Source organism: Ahaetulla prasina, chromosome 3, assembly GCF_028640845.1.
Source record: "Ahaetulla prasina isolate Xishuangbanna chromosome 3, ASM2864084v1, whole genome shotgun sequence".
Classification (NCBI taxonomy): Eukaryota; Metazoa; Chordata; class Lepidosauria; order Squamata; family Colubridae; genus Ahaetulla; species Ahaetulla prasina.
In genome coordinates, this window is record NC_080541.1 from 178,427,734 (window position 1) to 178,453,869 (window position 26,136).

General features: G+C 40.2%; 1 protein-coding gene across 4 annotated transcripts in view; it reads right to left on the reverse strand.

Moving 5' to 3' along the window:
• Positions 1-9,975: 9,975 nt before the first annotated feature.
• The window catches only part of TIE1 (tyrosine kinase with immunoglobulin like and EGF like domains 1), a 47,027-nt gene continuing 30,866 nt past the window's right edge, over positions 9,976-26,136 (reverse strand). For 3 of the 4 annotated variants that reach the window (XM_058176940.1, XM_058176942.1, XM_058176939.1), the window contains 8 exons: positions 23,668-23,778; positions 21,403-21,593; positions 15,516-15,629; positions 15,047-15,117; positions 14,598-14,638; positions 13,957-14,053; positions 12,972-13,071; positions 9,976-12,566 (listed from right to left, as the gene is read on the reverse strand). In XM_058176940.1, coding sequence (XP_058032923.1) covers positions 12,495-12,566; positions 12,972-13,071; positions 13,957-14,053; positions 14,598-14,638; positions 15,047-15,117; positions 15,516-15,629; positions 21,403-21,593; positions 23,668-23,778 — 797 coding nt within the window. In that variant the 3' untranslated portion in view covers positions 9,976-12,494. Of the gene's footprint in view, positions 12,567-12,971; positions 13,072-13,956; positions 14,054-14,597; positions 14,639-15,046; positions 15,118-15,515; positions 15,630-19,890; positions 20,006-20,413; positions 20,485-20,882; positions 20,997-21,402; positions 21,594-23,667; positions 23,779-26,136 lie in introns of those variants that run through there. The other variant, XM_058176941.1, reaches the window with a different exon arrangement.

A 26,136-nucleotide genomic window follows, 5' to 3' on the forward strand; every position in this document is an offset into this window, starting at 1 on the left:
ACAATTTATAGACCTTAGCAATAATATATTCATCACTATCACGCAGTAGGATTTCCAATTCATTTTTCAAAAAATCAAACCCATAACTCTTTTTGTCTAATTTAAATTTTCTTTCAACAGTAGATATGTGAACCAATGATAGACACTAACTTAATGATAGGATCACCAAAATGTTATGTCTAGCACCTTGTAGAATAGCATTACAAATTTCTATCCTCCCCGCATCTGTGTGGCAACTGAGAAATGAGAAAAAAAATATGCCTCAGCCAGAACTTATTCACTACCTAGGTAGGATAGTATTTATTATCCAAATGTGAATTCCACAAAACCAGCCTAGAGTATTTGGGATATCGGGTCTCCAATGAGGGAGTCGAAATGGACCAAGGAAAAGTTAGAGCTGTCCTAGAGTGGCAACTCCCTGAGGAAAGCATGACACAGTCTCTCGATGAGACTGCAAGAGCCCAGAAAGCCCAAGTAGGTAGGGATATTACTAGGATGGCTAATTATTTAACCATAAATCCTCAGATCTGGTTTTGCCACCATTTTTTTTCTAAAAAATCCTGAGCTTGTCTTCTGGGGTGTTGGCTATTCCTATCAGCTTAGTGTCAACTGCAAATTTAATGAGTTCCCTTTCTATTCCTTCATCTAAGCCATTTATTAAGATATTAAAGAGTACTGGGTCTAAGACCTGGGCCTCTGGTGGCTCAGGCTGCTAAGACAGTCTGTTATTAACACAGCTGCTTGCAATTACTGCAGGTTCAAGTCCCACCAGGCCCAAGGTTGACTCAGTCTTCCATCCTTTATAAGGTAGGTAAAATGAGGACCCAGATTGTTGTGGGCAATAAGTTGACTTTGTATATAATATACAAATGGATGAAGACTATTGCTTAACATAGCTGCCTGTACACCGCCCTGAGTCCTTCGGGAGAAGGGCGGTATAAAAATCAAATAAATATAAATATAATATATAGTGTAAGCTGCCCTGAGTCTTCGGAGAAGGGCGGGATATTAATGCAAATAATAAAAAAAAAAGACAGAACCTTGTGGCACCCCACTACTTACTTCTCTCCATATGGATGTTATACCATTAAGGACTACTAGCTGAGTGCAGTTTGTCAGCTAGCTACAAATCCATCTGGTGGTGAAGTTGTTTATTCCATATTTTTCTAGCTTACTAAGAAGTAGGTTGTAGTCTACTTTGTCAAATATCTTATTGAAATCTAAGTATATTACCGGTATATCCACAACATTTCACTGATTTAGTGACTTTATTAAACAATTAAATAAGATTGGTTTGGCATGATCTGTTTTTTATAAACCCATGCTGGCTACTAATTATATCTTTATTTGCTTCTAGTTTGCAGATGTGTTTTTTGATTATCTTTTACAGAATCTTCCCAGGTATTAATGTTAGACTGATTGGTCTATAGTCTCCTGGGTCTTTTTTTTCCTTTTCTTTCTTTCTTGCTTGAAGATGGGAAACCATCAGCCCTTTTCCAATCCTCAGATATTCCCCGATGCTCCAGTATTGTTGAAAGAAAGATATGGTAGACTTTAATTTCATCCAATATTTTTTGCATCTTTTCCTGGGATTTTTTCTTCTCTAGGTGATTGTATTATATAAAATAATCCTTCATAATTGCTTTGCTAGCATCCCAAACTATTATTAAATTTGTTCCTTTGCCCAGATTATTATCAAAGTATTCATTTAATTTCTTTTTACAGTGCTTTACAGTTATTTCCTTTTATAAAATAGTTTCATTTAATCTCCACCTATAACTCAGACTCTTTTTTTTCTAAATACCAGATAAACTGGATTGGATCAGAACAAGATTTAGGTAAAATATTAACTTTTAGAATTTTATTTGCAAGGTATTTAGAAAGACATATCATGATAATAATTGAAAAAGATTTATGTCGTTCTGAAAAAAAATTATATTTTCTAGCAGAGCCTCCAATCTATTAGTGCTAAATTATCCATCATTTAAAAAAAAATAGTTGGTAGTTTACCCTGGAAAGATTTAATCCCTTTGGTATATGTTCTATCAAAAACTGGGGAAATCACTCCATTCCAATCCCCTGAAATAAGTCAATTTTCATATGAAAAGGGTAGTAACTGATCCATGAGATATTCAAAAAGTTTATTTTTATCCTCATTTGGCACATAAAGTCCAGCGACTATTGATTTTATTCCATTAAATTTAATTTGTTACAAATCTGCCATGTTCAACTGATAAAAGTAAATTTATCAGTAGGTTTCAATTGGAGTTTTATATATAGAACAGCTCCATTAATCTTTTTTAGGCCAGCAGATATAAATACCTTCCTTCCCTTTTATTTATTAAATACGTCTTGTTCCCTAATATGTTTTTCTTGAGGACAGGTTATATCAACATTAACTTTTCTTAATGCTCTATATGGTCTTCATGAGGATTTCTTGAAACATCATGATATGTTTAAATCAGCCCATCGTGGTTGGGGAATTCTAGAAGTCCCCACATCTTAAGGTTGCCAAGTTTGAAAAACCCTGGGTTAAATGTAACTCTGACATCCAAAATGATGATAGACTTTGGACCATCTCTAGGGAAAAGGAATTCACATAACAAACCATAGTGAATAATTAAGTCATAACTATCTTGAATGGTTTTATAATATGTATCTGTAGCTAGTGGAAAAAAAACACTCAAATGCCTCAGTTTTGACAGGGTATAATGCCTGATTCTAAATGGGGCTGGTAATACAAAATAAAGTTTGTAGACAGAGTCAAGGGGTGGGAAATAGGTCGGTGCAAATAAATCAAATATTTGTCCATCAGTCTGTCCTGAAATAGCCCAAGGAAAGTTTATAATTAAGTTGGTTAATTATAATTAAAAAATAGTACTAACAGTGGTTCAGAAGGGCTGGGCACTGTGACTCAGGGTTTCGTTGTGTTAGAATAGGTGTGTGTCATTTATCATCCCTTGGAAGCAGGACTTAATATTTGAAGTATAATTTGTCCAGAGTTTGAAACAAAATTTGTTAGGAAAAACTCATTTATGAAAAAGATGTTTGAAATAATTTTTGTATGGAACAGAAGAAAAGATTTGGTAAGGAAGAAGAGATCCACATAACAATGTCCAAAGCACACTTCTGAATTCACAGCAGCTAGTGGAAAAAGATCACCAATCTCTTTCCACTTATGACTGTATGACTGTAACTTTTTGTTGCTATCATTAAGAGTTAAATTGTACCTTATGACCATCATTTGTGTTGTAAATGTTGTACCTTGATGAAGGTATTTTTTTCTTTTTCTTTTATGTACACTGAGAGCATATGCACCAAAACAAATTCCTTGTGTGTCCAATCACACTTGGCCAATAAAAAATTCTATTCTATTCTATTCTATTCTATTCTATTCTATTCTATTCTATTCTATTCTATTCTACTAGTTCTTTTTTTTTTTTATTCAAAAAGTTTTACAAAATTTTTTTCCCCCTTTCCCCCCCTCCTCTCCCCTCCCCTCACAACCCCCCTCCCCCCCCCCCCCCCGACTTCCCGGAACGGGCACAAGGTATAGTTAAAAATAAAACAAACATATGCTAAAAAATTTTCATCCCAACTTAATTATACCCCTACAATCATCAATTCCTAACTTCCCCCAAAAACAATCAAGAATAATACATCATAATCATTCAAAAACAGTCTGATAACTCTTAGTCTGATATCTACGTTGAATATAGTCAATCCATTTTTTCCATTCCTTTAAGTATCTTTCTTGCGTATTGTCTTTCAAAAAGGCTGATATCTTCGCCATCTCAGCCAAATTGGCAACCTTCAATATCCATTCTTCTATTGTAGGTACTTCTTTTTTCTTCCAGTATTGTCCTATTAGTAATCTTGCTGCTGTTATTAGGTTTAAAATCAATTTAGTCTCAATTACTGTACAATCCGTAATAATTCCCAACAAAAAAAATTGCGGCAGGAACTTTATCTTCTTTTTCAAAACATTTTGTAAAATCCACCAAATTTTTATCCAAAAGGCCTTTATGTCCTTACAAGTCCACCAAATGTGAAAATATGTAGCGTCATCACAATTACATCTCCAACATTTTGCTTGCATATCTGGATACATACACGATAATTTTTTAGAATCTAGATGCCATCTATAAAACATTTTATAAAAATTTTCCCTCAGATTCTGTGCCTGCGTGAATTTAACATTTCTAACCCAAATTTTTTCCCAAGTTTCCAATAATATTGGCTCCTATTCTACTAGTTCTGAGGCAAACAACATTAAAGTTCAGGATGCAGAGTAGGAAGGGAGAGCCAGCAAAGAAATGAACCTACATTTCTGCAAAAACTTAACAGTGGGGAAAAACTGATTTACATGCATGCATTGATTTTCCATTTTTTTCTTTTACTTTCCTGTTTTGCATCTTAAACTATTTAAAAATATCCTAGGAAGAAAGCTAAAAGTAGGCCAGCTCTCAATATTATGTCATAATAGAGGAGAGTGCTAAAGACATAGTTTAATCTGCACTATTTCCCCACCTTCTCTATGTGATCTAAATGGACATCAATTTATTTATTTATTTATTTATTTATTTATTTATTTATTTATTTATTTATTTATTTATTTATTTATTTTGTCACAACAATATATGTAGGTATCATACAAAAAGATTATATAGTAAATAAACATATATATATATATATATAAAAACAAAAAAACAATAGGACAGCAACGGTAGGCACGTTTGTGCGCTTATGCACGCCCTTTATCTCTTAGGAATGGGGTGAGGTCAATAGTAGAAAGTTTTTGGATAAAACTTTTGGGATTATGGGAAGAGACCACAGAGTCAGGTAAAGTATTCCAAGCACTGATGATTCTGTTACAGAAGTCATATTTTCTGCAATCTAGATTAAAGCAGTTGACATTAAGTTTAAATCTATTAGTTGCTCTAGTATTATTGCAATTAAAGCTGAAGTAGTCTTTAAGAGGAAGGACATTACAATAGATGATTCTGTGAGTTAAGCTTAGGTCTTGTCGAAGGCGACGGAGTTCCAAGTTTTCTAAGCCTAGGATTTCAAGTCTGGTGGGATAAGGTATTTAGTTGTTTTCATTTTCATTTCATTTGCTAAGTAGCTGTTCCATTCTTAATCAGCTTTAACGGTTAATTGGTGTAACCAGTGGTGGGATTCAGCCAGTTCGCACCACTTCGGGAGAACCAATTGTTAACTTTCTTAGCAGTTTGGTGAACTGGTTGTTGGAAGAAATCATTAGGGCAGAGAACTGGTTGTTAAATTATTTGAATCCCACCACTGGGTGTAACTATAATGAAGTAAAAGAGAGTATTCTGTATATCCTACTCTTACCTGCCTCATCTTCTGTTCTGAGTACTTATAAATGTAATAGAAAAAGAGACAGTATTTCTCGATGATGATGTGTAGACTTCAACTCCCAGGATTTCCTTCCTACAAATTGCCAACGTTGAGAAATGCAGCACTTTTCAGTAACCATCGCACAATGGCAACTACACTTATTGTATATCATGGTAATGAATAGATAAGCTTTTGCTGAAATAGGGATATGGAGATTTCTGGATTGTTCTACCTTCTGCCTTTATTATAAATTCACCTCTGCTGACACACAGTAAAATCTGATACGATAATGACTTAATAATACAAGAAACCTTTTCCACCACAAATCCAAATGAGTCTTCTCTGTCCTGGTATCCTAAGAGGATGCATTTGATTTCATTTCCTATTATTTGTATGCATTAATACTAACCAGTAGAGCCATTTTCATATAATGGTTAAGGTGTGTTGATCCGACCTTAAACCAGCTGCATCTTTTCAATCCAGAAAAAAAAATCTACTTTTTCAGATGCTATCTTCTTGTTCCTACACTCTTTAAAACAATTTTTGGATGATGGATCTGAACCCTTGTCCAGTGCATATCATTTACCTCTTAATGGCTAAGACATTTTTTTTAAAATTTGCATTTATATCCCGCCCTTCTCCGAAGACTCAGGGCGGCTTACGCTATGTTAGCAATAGTCTTCATTCTATTTGTATATTTTATATACAAAGTCAACTTATTGCCCCCAACAATCTGGGTCCTCATTTTACCTACCTTATAAAGGATGGAAGGCTGAGTCAACCTTGGGCCTGGTGGGACTAGAACCTGCAGTAATTGCAGGCAGTTGCTGTTAATAACAGACTGCATTAGCAGCCTGAGCCACAGAGGCCCATTTTGGGAATGTCAGTATCAGGAATCCTGGAAGTTGTAGGACAGTGTTGAGTAAGTTGCAGTCTTTAAGCTGAATATGATCTTCGCTCATTTTTCCAGGTGTCTTGAGCCTTCAAAATTCTGCCATTAAAATTTAAGTGAAATAAGTTATTTTAAGCCATATCCCCCTTTAAAGAGTTAAAATATATGTTATAATAGCCATCTCCCAACTCTTCAGCTATGAAAAAAAAGCTGAAAATATTATTCTTTTCCACTCTAATAATGTCATCCCTGTGAGCCTAAAAATAATAATAATGAAATAATGCCTTCAAAGTTACCTACCCATGGGGCAGTGGTGAAATTCAATTTTTTTTATTACCAGTTCTGTGGGCGTGGTTTGGTAGGTGTGGTGTGGTGTGGCTTGGTGGGCGTGGCTTGGTTGGCGTGGCAGGGGAAGGATACTGCAAAATCTCCATTCCCACCCCACTCTGGGACCAGTCAGAAATGGTATTTACCAGTTCTCTGAACTACTCAAAATTTCTACTACCGGTTCTCCAGAACCTGTCAGAACCTGCTGAATTTCATCCCTGCCATGGGAACTTCCTCAGGAATATGGCAGACTAACGATTTTAGAGAACCTATGGCACGTGTGCTACAGGTGGCACATGTAGCCATATCAGTGGACACGCAAACTCAGCCAGCTGATTTTTGGGTCTTCTGAGCCCACCAGAAATAGGGAAACATGCTGTTTCCTGCCTCCGGAGGGCCTGGGGGGTGGTGGGGAAGGCCCGTTTTTCTCTCTAACTTGGTTCCAGAGCCTCTCTATGAGTCTGGGGGGGTTAAAAACGGCCTTCCCCATCCTCCTGGACGTCCTCCAAAGGCCAGAAACGGCCCATTTGCCAACTTCTGGGTGGACAGAAAGTGACTTTTTTAGTATCCCCAGCCTCCAGAGCCTCTCTAGGAATCTCTGGAGGCTGGGGACAGCAAAAAAGTCACTTCCAGTACAAACAGAAGTTGGCAAATGGGCTGTTTCTGGCCTCTGGAGGGCCTGGGTGGGGTGGGGTGAGGAAGGCCACTTTCACCCTCCCCAGATTCATAGAGAGGCTCTGGAGCCAGGTGAAAGAGAAAAACGGGCCTACCGGGCCATTGCGTGCCGGGGGCAAAGGTTAGCCATCACTGTTCTAGAGTCTAGAGGGTGGGGAAACTGGAAGACAAGGGAGTATGTCATATTTGCTCCAGCTGTAGACAGAGCCTTCAAAGGACACTAAATTATCACTTCGCTAACCACTTTGCTAACTACAAAGACATTAAGCAAATCACTTGATCGTTAAGTGAATCCATTCTCCTGAATGATGTTTTCTGCTAGAAACCAGCAAAAAACATTGCAAATTGCATGCATGTAACTGCGAGACTGGTGTAAATGCATTAAGGGATTAAAGGAGTAAATGGATTAAGGACTCACAAAACACTGGAATATTTGATTTTGATTATTAACACTTTCTAATTAATTTTAAGGAATAACTGCATTTTGTGGGAAAGGGAAATTATTTCTGATATTGGAGATAACAAGATAAACAATTTATAATAGCTTTCAGAGACATTTTTGAAGAACTGCCCCAAGACATTGAAACAACATCAGTTGTATTGTGTGTTCTTATGAACTGTCCGTTCCCAGAAGAAGCAGTTACAGAAAAAGATTTGCAAAACAAGCTTATCTGATTGGGGAGAACATGAACAAGAATTTTCATTGGATATATAAAAAAAAAATCAGATGTTTTAAAAATAAAAATAAAAATGCCAACCCCAGAGAATAATTGGAACAGTTTCTTCTTGCTAGACATACAAAACTGCCTTATAAAGCTGAATAAATTTGAGATAAAGATCAATAATCATTTAGTTTTAAGAGCAATTTTGATCAGGATTAAAATGGGATATGTTATGACTAGAAAACATTGCATACTGGACTTTATGTATTCTAGTCTGACAACTTCTAAATTGGCTTTTAGTTAATTGTTTTGAATACAAAATAATTGTAAATACCGTAATTTTACTTTATGGTTCAGATAAGGGATCTTTGTGAGTTTGTTCTCTTTAAAAGAGAATTTTTTTTGTCATGTTAAATTATTATTTTTTTTGTTTACATTTATACCCCGCCCTTCTCCGAAGACTCAGGGCGGCTTACAATGTATAAGGCAATAGTCTCATTCTATTTGTATATTTTTTACAAAGTCAACTTATTGCCCCCCCAACAATCTAGGTCCTCATTTTACCTACCTTATAAAGGGTGGAAGGCTGAGTCAACCTTGGGTCGGGCTCGAACCTGCAGTAATTGCAGGCTTTGTGTTCTAATAACAGGCTTCTCTATTGCCTGAGCTATTTACTCTTGTTCCTACTAGGTTACTGGGACTCTAGATTACTGGGATAGCTTTATGTGTTCTAAATGGCAGAGGTGGGTTTCAGCAGGTTCTCCAGAACTGGTAGCAGAAATTTTGAGTAGTTTGGATTGACTGGCCCCGCCCCCCTCTATTCTCTGCCTCCCAAGTCCCAGCTGATTGAGAGGGAATGGAGATTTTGCAGTATCCTTCCCCTGCCATGCCCAGCAAGCCATACCCACCAAGCCACGCCCACCAAGCCACACCCACAGAACCAGTAGTAAAAAACTTTGAAACCCACCACTGCTAAATGTGGATTTGCTTATTGTATTGAAAGTTGATTTGTTAGCTAATATAATTATTTTAGGACATTGGATTTTTTTGTTGATACCTGGATTGAAAAATACATTGCTTATTGGATTTGCCTATAATTAAGAGTTCAGTTATCCATAAAAAGTTTTATATCTCAAAATTAAAATAAAGTGAAGAGATAGTGACTTTGTTTATACTTATCGTGATAAGGTAAGAAGTTCTTTACTTGTTTTTTTCTTTTCTCTCTTTTTTTTAAATTTGAATTTATATCCCGCCCTTCTCCGAAGACTCAGGGCGGCTTACACTGTGTTAAGGAATAGTCTTCATCCATTTGTATATTATATACAAAGTCAACTTATTGCCCCCAACAATCTGGGTCCTCATTTTACCTACCTTATAAAAGATGGAAGGCTGAGTCAACCTTGGGCCTGGTGGGGCTTGAACTTGCAGTAATTGCAAGCAGCTGTGTTAATAACAGACAGACTTAGTCTGCTGAGCCACCAGAGGCCCCTTTTATTTTGCAGCTTTTATTCTCTCTTTTAATTTTTTGAGTTTGAGTTATTAATTCAACTAAAACTTTTAATAACAAGCCTTTAAAAAAGTTACTTACCCATGGAAAATAGTTTGAATTAGTTTTCTCTAAAGTGATAATAAGGCTTTTAAATTTTTTTTGCATTTGGTTTTGTTTACATTGTGGCTACCTGGAGGAGCTAATAAATGCCTCTCTATTTTTCTAACTTATTTTTCAAAGTTCTAATGATTCTGGGGAACCATTAGAAACAGTGAGGCACAGATGTCTTCAGCTTGAAAGGAATTCCCTTACTATGGCACAGTAAGTTCGGGATCCTTTTTGTTTCTAAGCAAGTAGATGTGTAAAATTTCATAGATAAAAGTTTCTGGAATTCTTTACAGTGCTTTCCTTACTGATGGCTTCAACTGATCTATAATCTCCACCAATCACCGCCTTCTCCAAATCCTAGTGGAACTCATAGATTTCCTCACTAGAAATCCTGTCAGAAGAGAGGGCTGATACGATAGTCAACTCTTAGGTATATTATGTATCTTGATCCGGTTAACGTGTTTACTATCAAAATTTTTTATTAGTTTATCAACATATAAAATACAGGAATACAAAGAAAAATGAAAATAATGGTAAAATAAGGGAGGATATATATTTACTTTAAGAATTTTCTGTATTAAGACATGAATCCTTCTCCAATATTTCTTTGATTTATCACATGTCTCCCATAAATGGTAAAACATTCCTTCTTTACATTTACATTTCCAACATTAATTTGAAATATCTTTATACATTCCTGACAACTTATCCGGTGTTAAATACCAACGATATATCATCTTGTAAAGTTTTTCTTTTATGTTATAATTTAATGTGAATTTTAAACTTTTCATCCACATGTTCTCCCATCGTTCACACATTATATTATATCCAAAGTTCTTTTCCCACTGAATCATACAATGCTTTACATACTCATTCTTCAAATTCAAATTCAATAACAGTTTATAAACCTGAGTAATAATATGTTCATCACTACTATGCAATAGTATATCCAATTCATTTTTCAGAAAATCAAATCCATAACACTTTTTGTCTGGTTAAAATCTTTCATTCAATTGTAAATATGTAAACCAATGGCAAACACCTCCTTCTAATTCTAACTCCTCTTTAGATTTCAGAATAAGGTCACTATAATTGAAATAATGTTATTTGACCATAATCCACCAGTCTGGCCTTGCTACCATTTCTTTTCTAAAAAAGGCTTCCTGGGGAGACACCAAAAGAGGCATCTTCACAGAGAACCTTATTTTATATTTATTCCAAACTCTTAGGATTGCATGTCTAACGAAGTGATTGTTAAAATTAACATTTATTTTAACCTTATCATACCATAAATGGCTGTGCATTCCAAAATTTAATTCATGGCCCTTTAGCTTGAGTAATCTTTTATTTTGGAGAGTCATCTACTCTTTTAGTCAGATCAAACAACAAGCATCAAAATACCATTTCAAATCTGGTAAGCCCAAACCTCCTCCTTCCTTAGCATCTTGAAATAGTTTGTATCTAATTCTTGGTTATTTCCCTTGCCATATAAACTTAGACATATCTATCTGCCATTGTTTACTTGAAGTATAAGTTACAAGCATTGGTAAAGTCATGAAACAAAAAAAGCATCTTTGGTAAAACATTCATCTTAATTACAGAGATTTTATCCAGTAAAGATAGTTGCAGTTTGTCCTATCTTAATAAGTATTTTTAATATCATTCCAAAGAGGCATAATATTATTTTGAGATCTGGCTAACATGTTTGAAGGAGATTCCTATGTAATTTCCTAACTTTCCAGGAATATTATGAGTTTGTGGTTTAGAAATGAAATGAGGAAAAAGGTATAGACAGTAAGCAAGTTGACTTATGGCAGGGTATGCATTCCTAATATGCAGGAACAATTACTTAGGCAAAAGGGGTTGAAGCATTTTTAAAGTCAAGAGTGAGGGGGGGAAAAACATTTGGAAGCAGCTCAGGCAGATGCCTCCAAAATTCACGATGAGTGTCAGACCTCTTCCAGATTGTTTAGGAGAGAAAGGTGTTTATTAAAGAAAGACCCTAACTCCGGTCGTAGTGAAAGGTGTACTATTATTAAAGCCAAGTGGTTACAGTGTAGGAAAAGCCAGATCTGAAAGTTTCTGCATAAACCTGGTAAGTTTCCCTTCTCCCAGATCCTCTCCCTTGTTCATCTTGCTAGTGTCTAATAAAATTCAAATTAGTTGTTTTGGTAAGAGTTCTACAGTTTGGTGCCTCTTTAGTGGGCATTCATATTCCTTTCCCATGCCCATGTCCTTGGATCATTCAACTGTTGTCTCTGGTTGGCACTTCTGGTTCCTGTCATCCCCCCTCCCAATCTGTTATGGTAGGCTGCCATCAAAGTAAAGCAGAGCCCAAAATGGTATGATGGCAGATCTGACAGTGAACTCACAAGATTCCATAATTATAGTCAGTCTCAATAAAAGTAGCTTTAGTTTTCCTGTGGAGTTGCTTTCCTGATCTGAACTAGTTCATGGGGCTGATGAAACTGATCATTATGGATAGATGTTATTCCGTGTAGAATTGGGTTCTGGAATGAATTGCACTGTTTGCCAACAGCCCCACCTTTTCAGTAATACCATCCAAGGAATTTTGCAGTAATGTGAGCCTGTCTTTTCTTGTATGGTGTGCATTGTAATCACTGGGTCCTTGACTGGGTCCCAAATTTCTTAGATATTTTTTTTCCCCAGTATGGTGGAGCACTTTAGACAATGTTCTCCGTTGGAGTGAAGGGCCTCTCTCTTACACAGGAAATACCTTTAAAGTTTGGTTTTCAAAAGCTCCACATTTTGGAAAAATCCATTCAAGGGTACCCTCCTCCACTCTAGGGAAAGTTGACATGTTAGATTCCTGCAGGATCTTCTAAACTAACAGCATCCATCTGTACACTGTGCCCAGCACAGTCTGTATGATAAATTGTTGACATCACCAGGAGGCAAATGCACAAGAAAGTCCCAATCATCTGGGCTATATTTATTGCCAAAGTTGAAAGTTAAGTCCTCATGCCTCCTCAGCCGTTGCATCAATTCCTGCATAAGTGAAGTTCTCAAATAAAGCCATGTTCACATATGCCTGGCAAAGGAGAAACAGAATAATATTAAAGACTACTCGGAAGGGAGATATCTTCTCATCCTTTGCTTGAAATTACATTTTCCTTCTAGTTTTGATTACAGATTAAATGATAATAGTAATTCACCTTACACTGAGATAGTGCTAAAAGTAAAGTCTATATCATGCTTTGGGACAATTGTTTGATATAAACCTATTGATTTATATCTCTAAGGGCTACTTGTATCCCATCATTTTGAAGTAAAGTGAGAGAGACAGTTGACATTGTGACTTTTTCAACTGAAGGCCATGAAAACAGTGCCTTGGCTATTCTACTGGTAACGTTGGGCAATGATATCTGATTATAAATTCTGTAGAGGTCACAGCAATTGTTTAGATCACAGTAGGATTATCTTTTGACATCAATACCTTCCTAGCTTCTAGCATGCGGATGAGCTGCACTGAGATCTGAGCAAATGGTGGACGTTCATATGGCCGGTCCCGCCAGCATTGCCGCATTAATTCATACCTGCAGGAGGAAATGATGAATTAAAAACAACAACAACATCAAAACATTGATGGAAGAGGAAATTCCAGGGTGGTCTACTCTGAAAGGTAGTCCTCGACTCACAACCACAATCGAGTCCAACATTTCTGTTGTTAAGTGAGACATTTGTAAGTGAGTTTTGCCCCATTTTTTACCACCATTGTTAAGTGATAGTAAATTAGTAACCTGGTTGTTAAGTGAATCTGGCTTCCCCATTGAGCTTGCTTGTCAAAAGGCTGCAAGAGGTGATTGCCTGACCCGAGGACACAGCAACGGTCATAAGTATGAACCAGTTGCCAAGCATCTGAATTTTGATTATATGATCATGGGGCTGCTACAAAGGATGTAAGCATGAAAAATGGTCATAAGTCACTTTTTTCAGTGCCATTGTAACTTTGAACGGTCACTAAAAGAACTGTTGTAAGTTGAGGAGTACCTGTAGTCTGTTTTCATTTCTCCTTATCATTTCCACCAGAATGAAATAATGGGAACATGTGAAAATCTAGTCCGAGTCTGCCAGTTACCATCAATGGAATATACATTAGATCAGGGGTCTCCAACCTTGTCAATTTTAAGATTTGTGGACTTCAGCTCCCAGAATTCCTCAGCCAGCTTTGCTGGCTGAGGAATTCTGGGAGTTGAAGTCCACAAGTCTTAAAGTTGACAAGGTTGGAGACCCCTGCATTAGATGGTAAAGAATGAAAATGTACCTTGATGAAGGCATCTTTTCTTTTATGTACACTGAGAGCGTATGCACCAAGACAAATTCCTTGTGTGTCCAATCACACTTGGCCAATAAAAAATTATATTCTATTCTAAAAATATATATATGCAGAAAGTGGATATTTGAACAAGGCCTCTACTTACACTTCATCATCACAATTGAGAGGCTTCTCCATGCGGTATCCTTGCGGCAGCTTTTCATAAAGTTCAGCACATGTCATGCCACAATATGGTGTCCCTCCTAGCAAGAGGAAAGACAGACCAGAAAAAATGCCATATTTACCCATTTGGGGGTATAATGCATATGTATAGCAGCCTTTAATTACCAAGTCAGAGCTGGTATCTGAATGCTACCATCTCTTCCAGAACTGTCCATTTCTATATTAGTACCATCTTATCTTTTGTCTCCATCCAGTGAAAGATGCAACGTTGTTGAAAATATCAAAGCAACAAGCATGAGATGGGATGCTAGATAAGGAACTTAAAGTAAACTTTAAACTAAGGAACTTAAAGTAAACTTTAAACTAAACTTTGTCTTCTCCCTCAAGAGAATCCTCAAATTGTTCACATTTTATGCTTGCTTCCAAAATGAATGTTTTCTGATTACTTCATCTTTCTGAGACAAAATGAAAGAAGTTTTCTTGCCACAGAGAAAAGTCTGAGGAAGTGGAACTTATGAGAAGAACACATTGTACAATGCAGTGTGGGCCCCAAGTAGGATGCAGACTATGGAAGGACAATTGAGGGAACAAAGTCCAACCTGTTCCCACTAGATAGGAACTTACCCAGGCTCACAATTTCCCACAAAAGGACCCCAAAAGACCACCTGCAACAGAAAGATAAGTTAGGATGTGGGCTGTGGGCCTTTAGTACATTTAGCCTAGTAATAGAATGTGTTGGGTCTTTTATGTTTTATTTTGGTTTTGGTTCCTTACTTAATCTACAAAGGAAAAGAACATATTAAAAAGTCAGTACCTTCTGTTTACGAATTGTAAGTCATTTTATATGTCTTTCAACATCTAAAAACTTGCTGGATGTTAGCTCCTATAAGTTCTAGCCAGCATGAACAATCTACCTAGAATAAAGCTAGTTGGAAATGCTTGAATCAAACATTGTCCACAACATACCTTCCTTATTATGTCAGCTGAGAAAAGGCTCAAAAGATTTCGTGAAAGATTGAGCGTTGCCTACCATTTGAAATTGGAAACCTGTTCTCAAAGGATAGGATACTCACACATCACTCTTAGTTGTGTATACACTGTAATTCAAGGATTCAATGGCCATCCAACGAACTGGTAAACGTCCCTGAATCAGAAACAGGGGAAGAAGGAGAGACAACAAAGTCAAAGATATGGAACACTCTTTTCTTCAAAATGGAAAAGAAGCAGGGGTGCTTATTCAGCAGGTTCTGGAGAACTGGTAGCGGACATTTTGAGTAGTTGGGAGAACCGGCAAATACCACCTCTGGCTGGCCCCTGAGTGGGGTGGGAATGGAGATTTTGCAGTATCCTTCTCCTGCCACGCCCACCAAGCCACGCCCACCAAACCACACCACGCCCACCAAGCTAAGCCCACAGAACCGGTAGTAAAAAAATTTGAATTCCACCACTGAAAAGAAGCCTGGGCAATGTGGGAGAGTGTTTCTTAAGGAATATTCTAGTTAATCTAATTCCCACTTTGCTGTGATTCTCTACTAAACTTACCATTGTCTTCTTTACATAAACTTCTTCTCCTCGGGACAAACCAAAATCAGCAATCTTGGAGGTCAAGTTTTCCCCAACCAGTATATTTCTGGCAGCCAGGTCTCGATGGATAAACTAAGAAAGAGGCAACAATAATAAGTCTTATAGCTAGTGGCAGAGAATGCCACTGTTTTACGGGCAATGACAACACTCACATGTTCTACTATGAACGGACTGGAATTCCTTGGTGCATCTCATACCTAAATTTCTCAAGGATTTCTTTGAAAATGCAAGACCGTCTGTGTTAGATTCGGGCAATAACGAGGCAGGAGACCAGGATAGTGACAACAGCTCTTTACTATATGGTGAACCCAGCAGCCAGTGCCCGGGAAAACCTCTCCTTATATACAGTTTAGCCGGTGGCTTCAACCAATCAGCAACGTGCTTTTTTCCCGCCAAAACTTTTAAAGATACATTACACTCCTTCCCTCCCAGAAAACACTTTACCAATATTTACATAAAATGTACATCTTATTTTTCGACGTAATCACGCAAGAGTCACGTCTCCTGACTCTTTCAGACCTGCGCAATTCATTCTCTGGGAGTGAGTCGAGCTGGCCGGAGGGACTGTTTGTTCCTCTCAGCTCCTCCTCTAGGCCATCCGGCCCTGGATTATTTGCAGAGTCTTCCCTGCTGTCTTCAGGATGAACCAGTTGGCGTCGCTGGACCTCCCGGCACTCAGATAAGTCCCGCGTTAGCCCCGGGTTTGAGTCAGCTGTGGATTCCAACATTGAATAGTCAGGGCATGTTTCGTCTGATTCTGTATTACCTGTTATGCGTTTTCTTATCTGGTCTATGTGGCGCTTCCATACCCGGCCATCCCCCAACTCTATTAGATATGACTTTGGTCCTGTTATTTCTAGGATTGTTCCTGCTAACCAGGTCGGGCCCTCGCTGTAGTTGTGTGCCCACACTAGGTCGCCTGTTGCCATCTCTCTTGTTTTACCGTATGCCCCTTTGTAACCATCTGGTGTGTAGTTTGGGTTTAAACGGTCTAGTGGGCACCTAAGCTTCCTACCCATTAATAGTTCGGCCGGGCTGCGGCCAGTTGTGACACAGGGGGTTCTGTGTTGGACTGCTAGGAATGTATCGATTTTTGTTTGCCAATCGCTTGGCTTGATTCTGGACAATGCTTCCTTTGCGCTCCGAACGAAACGTTCTGCAAGGCCGTTCGTCGCAGGGTGGAAAGGCGCCGAGAGGACATGCCGGATGCCCTCCTCTGCCAAGTACCCCTCAAACTGGGTTGCCGTGAATTGCGGGCCGTTATCGGAGACTAAAGTGTCGGGCAACCCATGGGTTACAAATAGGTGCCGTAGGACTGAGATCACGGCCTCGGCTGTCATGGATCTCATGAGAATGATTTCCAGCCATTTGGAGTAGGCATCGACTACTACCAGAAAGGTTTGGCCATGGAAGGGGCCGCAAAATCGATATGGATCCTAGACCAGGGCCCTGGGGTCTCTCCCATTCCCGAATCGGGGCCGCTAGTAGCGGTCTGGACTCCTGGCAGGCCTGGCATTTCCTACCCTTTCAGCAATTTCCGAGTCCATTAAGGGCCACCACACATAGCTTCTCGCTAGACCCTTCATTCTCACGATCCCTGGGTGACCTTCGTGAAGGAGATCCAATACCTTTTCCTCAATTTCTCCGGGATCACCACCGATCCCCCATAGCAGGCACCCCTTGAGCCGAGAGTTCCCACGCTTTTTTACAAACTCTTTAAAACGCCGCCCGCGCAGCGGGCCAACCTCTTGTACCCAACCAATTACAGTTCTTATTGTAATGTCCTTATCTGAAGCCCGAGCCACCTCTTTGGATGTGACTGGGCCAGAGTCCAAAGAGTCAATTAGCAGAACTGGTATCCCGGAGTGGGGTCTTCGATAGTCTCTGGTAACGGGCATCTGCTCAGGGCGCCTGCATGCCCTAATTCCTTCCTGGCCGGTGTAGTAATTTGTAAGAATACGCTGCCAGGAAGATAGTCCATCGGGTCAGTCTGGGCGAAGTGCAGGCGCTAGGTCGCCTGCCAACAGACCTAGCAAAGGTCTATGGTCCGTGATGATTTCAAAATCACGACCAAATACATATTCATGGAATTTCTTTACTCCGGAGACTATAGCCAAGGCTTCCTTATCAAGTTGGCTATAATTCCTTTCAGTTGATGACATGGTTCGGGAGTAGTATGCAATAGGGGCTTCTGTGCCATTTGGCAACCTGTGGCTGAGCACAGCCCCACCCCATAGGGAGATGCATCGCAGCTTAACACTAATGGCAGCGTGCCATTGTATTGGATAAGGAGGCTATCACCGATAGGAGATTCTTTACCCTTCGAATGCCCTAGCTTCCGCCTTTCCCCAAGACCATGCAGCCGTCTTTGCTAGTAATTTATGCAGCGGCTCGGCTACTGTTGCCTTATTCCTTAAGAATACGCGTAGAAGTTGACCAGACCTAAGAATGCCTGTAACTCCGTTTTGTTCTTTGGAACCGGGGCCTTCCTGATGGCCCTGCACCTTGCTCTCAGTGGGTGAATCCTTCCTGTCTATCCGGTAGCCCAGGAATTCCACAGATTCAACCCCGATCTGGCATTTGTTCAGTTTAACTGTGAGACCGCAGACCGGAAAATGCCCAAAACTTTTCGCAGCCTTACCCCTAATTCCTCTAGATTCTCAGCGGATACCAGTACATCGTCAAAGTATGGTACCACCCTGGTAGGCCCTGCAATAGCCGCTCCATTAGGTTCTGAAATAACCCTGGAGCCACACTAACCCCAAACTGTAACCGGGTACACTTAAAAGCCCTCTGTGAGTCACAATTGTCTGCGCTTGGCTGTGCTGCTATCTACGGGCAGCTGTTGATAGGCTTGGGCCAAGTCTAGCTTGGCAAAACTTGCCCTTGCCCCATTGAGTGCAGTAAGTGCTGTACCACCGGACGGGTAAGACTTTGCAACGCTTTGTTGCTGTTGCCTTGTAGTCAGCGCAACCGGACCGACCCGTCCGGTTTGACTGGGGTGACTATAGGGTCTCCCACTTAGCATGGTCAACTGGCACTAGAATTCCTGGTTTACTAGCTTGTCCAGTTCCCGGTCAATCCTGGGCTTTAGGGCTAACGGGACCCTCCTAGCCTTTAGACGGATAGGGCAACTTGGGGTCTAAGTTAAAGAGATAGGGGTCCCGTGTACTTGCCCAGGCAGTCTCTGAAAACGCCCCAAATTCTTTCATGAGTGCGTCTTTGAGGTCGACTTCGTTTCTGAAGATTCCAGTCACTCCCATGCCCAATGCTCGAACCAGTCCAGTCCCAACAAGCTTGGCAGGGTCCCATCGACGATGGTGATGGGCAGAGTTTTCTTGTATTGTCCATACTCGACGTGGACGGACGTTACCCTCGAACAGGGATGCGATTCCCTGGTAGTCTTGTACCTTTAATTTCTGTGGTTGCAGCTTGCGCTGCGATGGCGGGTAAGGCTTTCACGAGAGTGTCCCAGGACATGATCGTGATCGATGAGCCGTGTCCACCTCCAATCGGCACGGCACCCCTCAATCTTTGCCTTTGTAAAGATTTTTTTTCTAGGCGTGTTGATGCGTGACCCACTCTCACGACAGTCTGATTCAACCGCGCCTTTTGAATTGACCAATCACGGGCCGCCGCGTTCCGCTCTGATTGGTCGGTTTGAATTTTGGCGGAAGGTTGGGGAGCTCGACAGACCTGTGCTAGGTGCCCTTCCTTCGCATCGCCGACAAGTTGCATCCTTAAATCTGCATTGTTGTCGTTGGTGTTGCCCTCCGCAACTCACGCAGTCACCCCGGGTCTTCTTTCTCCGCCTCCCGTGTGGAAGACTCCTTCCTCCTCCTCACCGTCCGATTCGGCCTGGACCTTTCATTGTGGACCGGGTTGATTTCGCACCAGCCGTTGGTGCGACCTGCTTTTGTAGGGTTTCCGCCGCTTGGGTAGACATCTGGTGGGCCCTGGCTTCGACCAGGGCGCTTGCCAGGGTTAGGTTGCTTTTAGACAGCAGCCGCCTCCGCAAACGGATGTCCCTGACCCCGCGGATGAGTTGCTCCAGCAATGCCTCATCCAAGTCTCGGTACTCGCAATGTTTTGAGGCTTTCCTCAGGGCGCCATGTATGCGCTGATGGACTCGCCTCTTGCTGTCTGCGCCCCGAATTCAACCGTTGCACATACTTGGACGGCGTTGGTGCAAATGGGCTTTCAATAAAGTCTGCAGAGTTTGCCACGGTACCGACTGTACCGGCGTTGGCTCAGCCAGGATTCTTGCCACAGAGAAAAGTCTGAGGAAGTGGAACTTATGAGAAGAACACACTGTACAATGCAGTGTGGGCCCCAAGTAGGATGCAGACTATGGAAGGACAATTGAGGGAACAAAGTCCAACCTGTTCCCACTAGATAGGAACTTACCCAGGCTCACAATTTCCCACAAAAGGACCCCAAAAGACCACCTGCAACAGAAAGATAAGTTAGGATGTGGGTTGTGGGCCTTTAGTACATTTAGCCTAGTAATAGAATGTGTTGGGTCTTTTATGTTTTATTTTGGTTTTGGTTCCTTACTTAATCTACAAAGGAAAAGAACATGTTAAAAAGTCAGTACCTTCTGTTTACGAATTGTAAGTCATTTTATATGTCTTTCAACATCTAAAAACTTGCTGGATGTCAGCTCCTATAAGTTCTAGCCAGCATGAACAATCTACCTAGAATAAAGCTAGTTGGAAATGCTTGAATCAAACATTGTCCACAACATATCTTCCTTATTATGTCAGCTGAGAAAAGGCTCAAAAGACTTTGTGAAAGATTGAGCGTTGCCTACCATTTGAAATTGGAAACCTGTTCTCAAAGGATAGGATACTCACACATCACTCTTAGTTGTGTATACACTGTAATTCAAGGATTCAATGGCCATCCAACGAACTGGTAAACGTCCCTGAATCAGAAACAGGGGAAGAAGGAGAGACAACAAAGTCAAAGATATGGAACACTCTTTTCTTCAAAATGGAAAAGAAGCAGGGGTGCTTATTCAGCAGGTTCTGGAGAACTGGTAGCGGACATTTTGAGTAGTTTGGAGAACCGGCAAATACCACCTCTGGCTGGCCCCAGAGTGGGGTGGGAATGGAGATTTTGCAGTATCCTTCTCCTGCCACGCCCACCAAGCCACACCCACCAAACCACACCACGCCCACCAAGCTAAGCCCACAGAACCGATAGTAAAAAAAATTGAATTCCACCACTGAAAAGAAGCCTGGGCAATGTGGGAGAGTGTTTCTTAAGGAATATTCTAGTTAATCTAATTCCCACTTTGCTGTGATTCTCTACTAAACTTACCATTGTCTTCTTTACATAAACTTCTTCTCCTCGGGACAAACCAAAATCAGCAATCTTGGAGGTCAAGTTTTCCCCAACCAGTATATTTCTGGCAGCCAGATCTCGATGGATAAACTAAGAAAGAGGCAACAATAATAAGTCTTATAGCTAGTGGCAGAGAATGCCACTGTTTTACGGGCAATGACAACACTCACATGTTCTACTATGAACGGACTAGAATTCCTTGGTGCATCTCATACCTAAATTTCTCAAGGATTTCTTTGAAAATGCAAGACCGTCTGTGATTCAAAATTCTAGTTCATTCAGTTCTAATTCATACAAGGACAATACCCAGTTGCTTCTAGCGCTTAAAATTCCCAATAATTCCTTCTGAAAACACTTGAACTAGTCCTGTGACATCATTTCCTACAATGGTCACAGTTCTGCCATTCTGTGTTTGTGAAACACAGCAGAAACAGAAACTAGATACGCAAATAATTGATCTGTGAGTTCAGAGAATCAGGCTGCTTGGCATACCAACCTGTTTTTCACTCAGATACTGCATGCCTTTGGCTACATCAGATGCAAACTGCAAGAGCTGCTGGGATGTGAGGGTTGAGGCTGTCCCATGCTCTCTGGCAAAGGCAGGATCTGTCTCCAACACTCGGCTTTTGCGTAGGAAGTCTAGCAAATTCCCATAGGGTGCATATTCAATAGCGATGTATAGGTAACCTAGAAGGTTAAGCCAAAGTCTGTCAAACTGTATCATCTCAATACCTCAAGCACTTGTAATTAAAGTTTCCTAATAGGAATAGACTTTGCTGACCACTCAAAGATTCTTTGATTGAGCCAGATGCTGTAACCTCAACTGCTTTTCTTGATAACCAGCTCAGATCCCATCACATTTAAACAAAGTTTCAGCACTCCATTCAAATCACATTTCAATGAATTAGGAAGGGAACAAAAAGTGATCCAACCACTAAATGGTGCCAAGCGAAATATGATCTCTTTTTGCAAATTTGATTATTTGTGTTCGGTTGTGTATAGATTCAAAATAACAGTGAATATGGCAGGTGGAGAAGTTTGTAGCCCTTCCAATTGTTTGCCTCTTTCCCTCCCCACCCTCCACCCAGAATATAAAGACAGAAAATGTTTGAAAAGTATAACTTTGGCAATTATTGGTTAAAAGGGGTTGAAACTTCTGTACCTAAGATATTCACTGTTTGCTTACTTTAAATATGTAAACAACATAACTAGTTTGTATAACATTTACAAAATTATGTCATTTATCTTTTGATAGTACTTATATACATTTCTATATATTTGGCTGAGCGCCAAAGAATTGAAGCCTTTGAACTCTGGTGCTGGAAAAGACTCCTGCCAGTCCCTTGGACTGCAAGGCGAACAAAGAAGTCAGTCCTAGAGGAGATCAACCCTGACTGCTCCTTAGAAGGTCAGATCCTGAAGATGAAACTGAAATACTTGGGCCACTTAATGAGAAGGAAGGACTCACTGGAGAAGAGCCTAATGATGGGAACAATTGAGGGCAAAAGAAGAAGGGGACGACAGAGAATGAAGTGGCTGGTTGGAGTCACGGAAGCAGTCAGCATGAGCTTAAATAGTCTCCAGGGGATGGTAGAGGACAGGAAGGCCTGGAGGAAGATTGTCCCTGGGGTAGCAAAGGATCGGATATGATTTCGCAACTACCAACAACAACAACAACATATACAGTTCATCTTCCTTTATGCTTTTAGAGGAGAGAGAGAGAGAGAGAGACTAATTGATCATGTGCTGCTCCCTGGTGGTCGGTATATTTGTGATTGTTTCAGCTTCTGTCCACTTAGAAATTTATTGAAATAAAAAGTTTGGACATGGATGCTGTGCATAGACATGTTTGCTCTAACATACTTCATTGTATACATTAAAATGCATTTGCAGTTTTAATGCCATTTAATGCCAGTGTGGAGAGACAGTTTGGACAATCTATTTTCCTTTGCTAGTCTATCAATTCTATGCAGCAGGACTTGTGTGGAAGGTATTTGCTTCCGGAGACACAGCCTTCTGCTTTGTCATATCAATTAAATATTGGACAGTGCCTTTCTGGGCCAATCAGTTGATCTTCCTCAGGTAGCATTTTGCTCGTACTGACACTGTCTATATTGTGACATCAATTAGGGAGGTCTTTCTTAAGAACCACCCTCGTGTGAGATGAGAGGGATGTAGGTTAGAAGGCTGGTTTTCCTGAATCAGGGTTCTGGGGGAAGAATGGTAGACTGAAGGCATCTTTGTGAAAGCAGGGCTGAGGTCCATGGTGAAGAATGAGAAATCATTTTTTTCCCTCTCCTCTTTTCTGCATTTTCTATTTTCTGTTTTTCTTCTTTTGGATGTTCAGTCTATATTAAGTTTTATCTGTTTAATTGTAATGTTTAAATAAAATTACTATAAAAAGAGATGGAGAGAGAAAGAAATATTAATGGCCATGTAAGAGATTATTATTTTTTAAATCATTATTTTTGTCTCTTCAGCCATAGATAGCATTATCAACCAATATGCTTTATTTTGGGAGAAAAAAAAGCAGACAAATGGAAATAATGATAGGTACTGAAAATAATGATTTTTTTTTCTTAATTTTCTCTTAATCTAAGTCAGGGGTAATTTAGGGTAACTTTGGCTGTGCATGGCTGGCTCAGGAATTCTGGGAGTTGAAGTCCACAAGTCACCAAAGTCAACAAGTCATAAAGGGGCATGGTTCCCAATCCCTGATCTAAATGCAGAGATTATTTTATTTTGAGTCACTGCCACTCACCCTTGTTCTCACAGGCTCCCAGCAAGTTGATGATATTGGGATGATGCCCCAGCTTGCAAAGAACTTCAAGTTCTCCAGCAAAATCCCGGTGATCATTCTCAGAGGCAAATTCTGAAATGAAATGATGAGGATGCCAATTTTGTCAAATTCAATGAGGAAAGGTAGCTAGCATGAGGATTACAACGGGTTGTAATTTTTTTTACTGATGTGGTTGTAAATTTGCACATTTGGTGGAAAAGATTCTCAGCTCATTGCCCCGGGCATCTTCAGGTGTAAATAGTCACAACTATTCCTCCTGTATCAGAATCAGCAGAAAATATGCGTGCATAAATTGTACTACTCCCATGGCTCACTGCTGAACTTACTTAGTAAAGATTTCTCCAAGTGGCACTTTAAGGTAACGCATAGTTTAAAGTAGAATAACTAAAGAAAAGATATTGGTGGGTTTCCAGCCAATAGAAAAATAAACTTTAAGCAATTATTGTTAATAACATAGGTTGGGGGTGAGGAAGAAGGAAAATTCTAACCAGAGGTTTGGTCATCTGTCAAAACTTGATCAATGAGTGGGTGGAAGCATCATAGTAAACCAGGAGAGGAGTTTCTTGATTTACTAAAAAGAAGCCCCATCCCACAAATTAAAGTCCTTCATTTGTTAAGCTTACTGGCATTAGCGCAAATCGCGCGCAAATCACGTGTGTGAAGCGAACCATTGGTAACACTGGTTGGAACCCACCACTGCCTTGGACTGCTATGAAAATAGAAAATTTTTGGCAATATTAGTTACAATCATTCAGGGGAACAAAGATTTGTTGCATTCAGGTGTTGCATCCATATGTTTACATTTTACAATGTAATATATGAAATCAGCTGCGACTGAGTGGCTTCTTAAGCTTCTCATTCTGTGAGAGCAAAGAAACTAATGTGTTTCCATACTACTGTCAGTCTTTGAGGGAGGCCAGATCAGGAAACAAACATTTCCTGAACTACTGGAACTCCATTGTTATGGGGGTGGTGTTTCTCAACTTTGACAACTTCAAGATGTGTGGATTTCAACCCCCAGCATATTATTATACCCTATAACAACAGAAGGCTGTTGTTATAGGGTATAATAATAGGATCTTGAAAGTCTTGCAAGAGTCTCTTTTACTCCTATAGCAGAGACTCAGAAGAGGGTGGCTGTTCTTAGGTGGAAGAGTCTGAAGGTTAAAGCTTTTGAAAAAGGCTGAAGGTTTGATCTTTCACTATCCAGCTGTCTTTCAGGAGGGCAGTAAATAGAATAGAATTTTTTTTAATTTTTTTTTAGAATTTTTATTGGCCAAGTGTGATTGGACACACAAGGAATTTGTCTTGGTGCAAATTCTGTGCACCAAGAAATTCTGTGCACCAAGAAATTCTGTGCATAAAAACTGTGTTATTCTATAGGGTCTTTTGAAAATAATAGATAATCTGCATTTAGGCACAGCTATTGAGGATTTGGGGATGCATTGGCTCAGAGGCTAGGACGTTGAGCTTGTCAATTGAAAGGTCGGCAGCTCAGCGGTTCGAATCCCTAGTGCTGCCGTGTAACGGGGTGAGCTCCCGTTACTTGTCCCAGCTTCTGCCAACCTAGCAGTTTCGAAATACATAAAAATGCAAGTAGAAAAAATAGGGACCACCTTTGGTGGGAAGGTAACAGCGTTCTGTTTGGCGTTGAGTCATGCCAGCCACATGAATACAGAGACGTCTTCGGACAGTGCTGGCTCCTCGGCTTTGAAACGGAGATGAGCACCGCCCCCTAGAGTCGGCAACAACTAGCAGGTATGTGCAAGGGGAACCTTTACCTTTACTTTTTTATGAGGATTTAGCTTTTTAATCTTCTGTTCTGAGGGAATTTTGAGGAAATTGTTTCTTCATAGTGTGGAGGTAATTGTTTTATTTTGCTTGTTTTATCTTTACCTTTTTATAATTATGAAGCCTTTTATGGAGTAGGACTGTATTTAAAAATGGTTAATAAGTAAATGAGTAATTAATAACTAAACAATTCTCTAGTTTCTTACATAGATTTAGATTTAAGGAGGGGATTGTTATGAAACTAGTTTCATCTATTTAACTATGTCCGTGATGGCGTGTGCCATAGGTGGCACGCAGAACCATATCGGTGGGCACGCGAGTTCAGCTCCGGTGCACTCCAGCTGATTTTCGGGCCTTCTGGGCCACCTGGAAGTAGGGAAACAGGCTGTTTCCTGCCCCTGGAGGGTCTGGGAGAGGTGGGGAAGGCCCATTTTTTTGCTCTCCCCAGGCTCCAGAGCCTCTCTAGGAGGCTGGGTAGAGCAAAAAATGGGCCTCCCAGTCCCACAGGAAGTTGGCAAATGGGCCATTTCTGGCCTTTAGAGGGCCTTCGGGGGGTGGGAGGCCATTTTCTCCCTGCCCAGGCTCTTAGAGAGGTTCTGGAGCCTGGGGAGAGCAAAAAACAGGCCTACTGGGCCCACC